Below are 1,851 nucleotides of genomic sequence, written 5' to 3' on the forward strand. Positions count from 1 at the left end.
AAGAAACAATATTCCCAGTTCATCAGTGAATCACGTAAAGCTACAAACAATAAGCAGGAATGTTAGTGTTAGAGAAGTGTTTATAATACGTATTACCGTAAAATAAAGGTGACATGCAACATGATGGGAGAAAAATAACATATAATTTTTTTATATAACAATATTATATTCATGTTTATCTGATCTTACGTAACAGTATAATAACCAGAACGAAGCTATGTGTAATGAAGAAAAAACTCACAGAGAGGTCGCGTTCACTGTCGTTTTCCTAAATGTGGACCCGAAGACGACAAATATGTGACAGGAGATGGGAGCTGTGCCAGGTAAATATACATGTGTTACGTTCAGTGACACTTATATGCAGTCTCCAAGTATCCTAGCGGGCCTAACTGGCACTAACAGAGGAAGCTGGCTAGAATCCTGTAACGCTGTATTTGAGTGTGATGTATAGTGAGTTAGCGACAAGCCTATAGCCTCTACGAAAGGCGGTATACCTGTGTCGAGCGATCATTTTATTCTATGCCTCCCGGCTGTTAAGTGTTTTATTCACGGCTGGTAAATTCAGGGAACCTATAGACTGAGTGGTTCGCATATACTGTGAAAGTTAACAAGATATACTGAATATTGGACCTAGTACTCGTGATGGATTTATTCGATGCGTATTTCGTGTTTTGCTAATTATTGTCTCGAAGATAAGTCTTTGTAACTTGAACAGTTTGAGATTGTTAACATATAAGTCTTTATAACTTGAACAGTTTGAGATTGTTAACATGGGGAAGTTTAAGAACGGTCTGCTCTTTGGGGTAACGTTGTTTTTCTTACAATGCATGGACGTTTCTGCCAAGAGGTATCGGTTCGGACTACTGATGGTTAACGACTCCAAGAGCAACCGTTTTGACTTGCAACACATTGGGCCTGCCATTGACATTGCCTCCGAGAAATGTAGAGCGAACTACAACGTGGAAGTTGAATTGATCCCAGGATATTATCCTCACCGGTGCTCCGAAGTTCAGGCGATCGGCAAAGCCACCGATATCACCACGGACTATCCGGATATCGTGGCTTTCGTCGGACCGGCGTGCAGTGACGACGTCCAGGTCGTTGGTCGGTATGCTACTTACAAAAATATTCCTATTATCACTGGCTTGGGTGATGTGCTAAAGGAGAGAGACGAGTTCACGACCTTGATCCGCATGTCTTATGACCTGAAAGACAAGGCACGGGCTATTTTAGCCTTTCTTGGAAACTTTGGGTGGCGTTATTTCGGTATGATATACAGGTTCCAGGATATCTACTATGGAACACTTGCCGAAGAACTGATGCGAATGGCCCAAAAACGTGGGTTTGAAATAACGTGCAAATTAACTTACGTAAGAGCCCCAAATAAGACCGTAGTAACAGATATGTATGATATATTGGAAAGAATGAAGCTATGTGCCAGGGGTAAGTAGAGCACGTGTAACACACGTAGTTTTAAGTGTCCGATGAAAATATAGAATTTCTTAGTAAAAAAATAATTATCACATGAGTGTAACGATTTTGAAAGTCTCGTGTGAACGTAATCATAAATCAAAAGTAATTTTTATGTTTTCTAAATTTTGGAAGTTCTTCTCTTCACGCTTTCATTTAGATTTAATGAAAAGCATTTGGTTGCATTTTAAAAGTACCTTCCTGTAAATTTCCACTGTGATATAGAACCTCCTAGAAAACGTTTGGTTCTGTCTTAGATGTAAGTTGAAGCTTCACGATCTGTAATTACGTAAAGAGTATTTTCTAGCGAGCTTTACGTGATTTACTGAAGAACTGGGAATATTGTTTCTTTTTAACGTTCATATACAAACAATTATGTAT

The 1,851-nt window shown here is 39.1% G+C and overlaps 1 protein-coding gene across 1 annotated transcript; it reads left to right on the forward strand.

The window, feature by feature from the left end:
* Window positions 1–546: 546 nt before the first annotated feature.
* Window positions 547–1,443, forward strand: LOC106476621 (the record flags this gene model as incomplete). Its single annotated transcript, XM_013937266.2, has 1 exon — window positions 547–1,443. A coding segment is annotated over exon 1 (673 nt), but the record flags the coding sequence as incomplete, so codon positions are not given.
* Between the last annotated feature and the right edge of the window lie 408 nt (window positions 1,444–1,851).

The sequence above is a fragment of the Limulus polyphemus genome, unplaced genomic scaffold, assembly GCF_000517525.1.
Source record: "Limulus polyphemus unplaced genomic scaffold, Limulus_polyphemus-2.1.2 Scaffold11042, whole genome shotgun sequence".
In the NCBI taxonomy this organism is placed as follows: domain Eukaryota; kingdom Metazoa; phylum Arthropoda; class Merostomata; order Xiphosura; family Limulidae; genus Limulus; species Limulus polyphemus.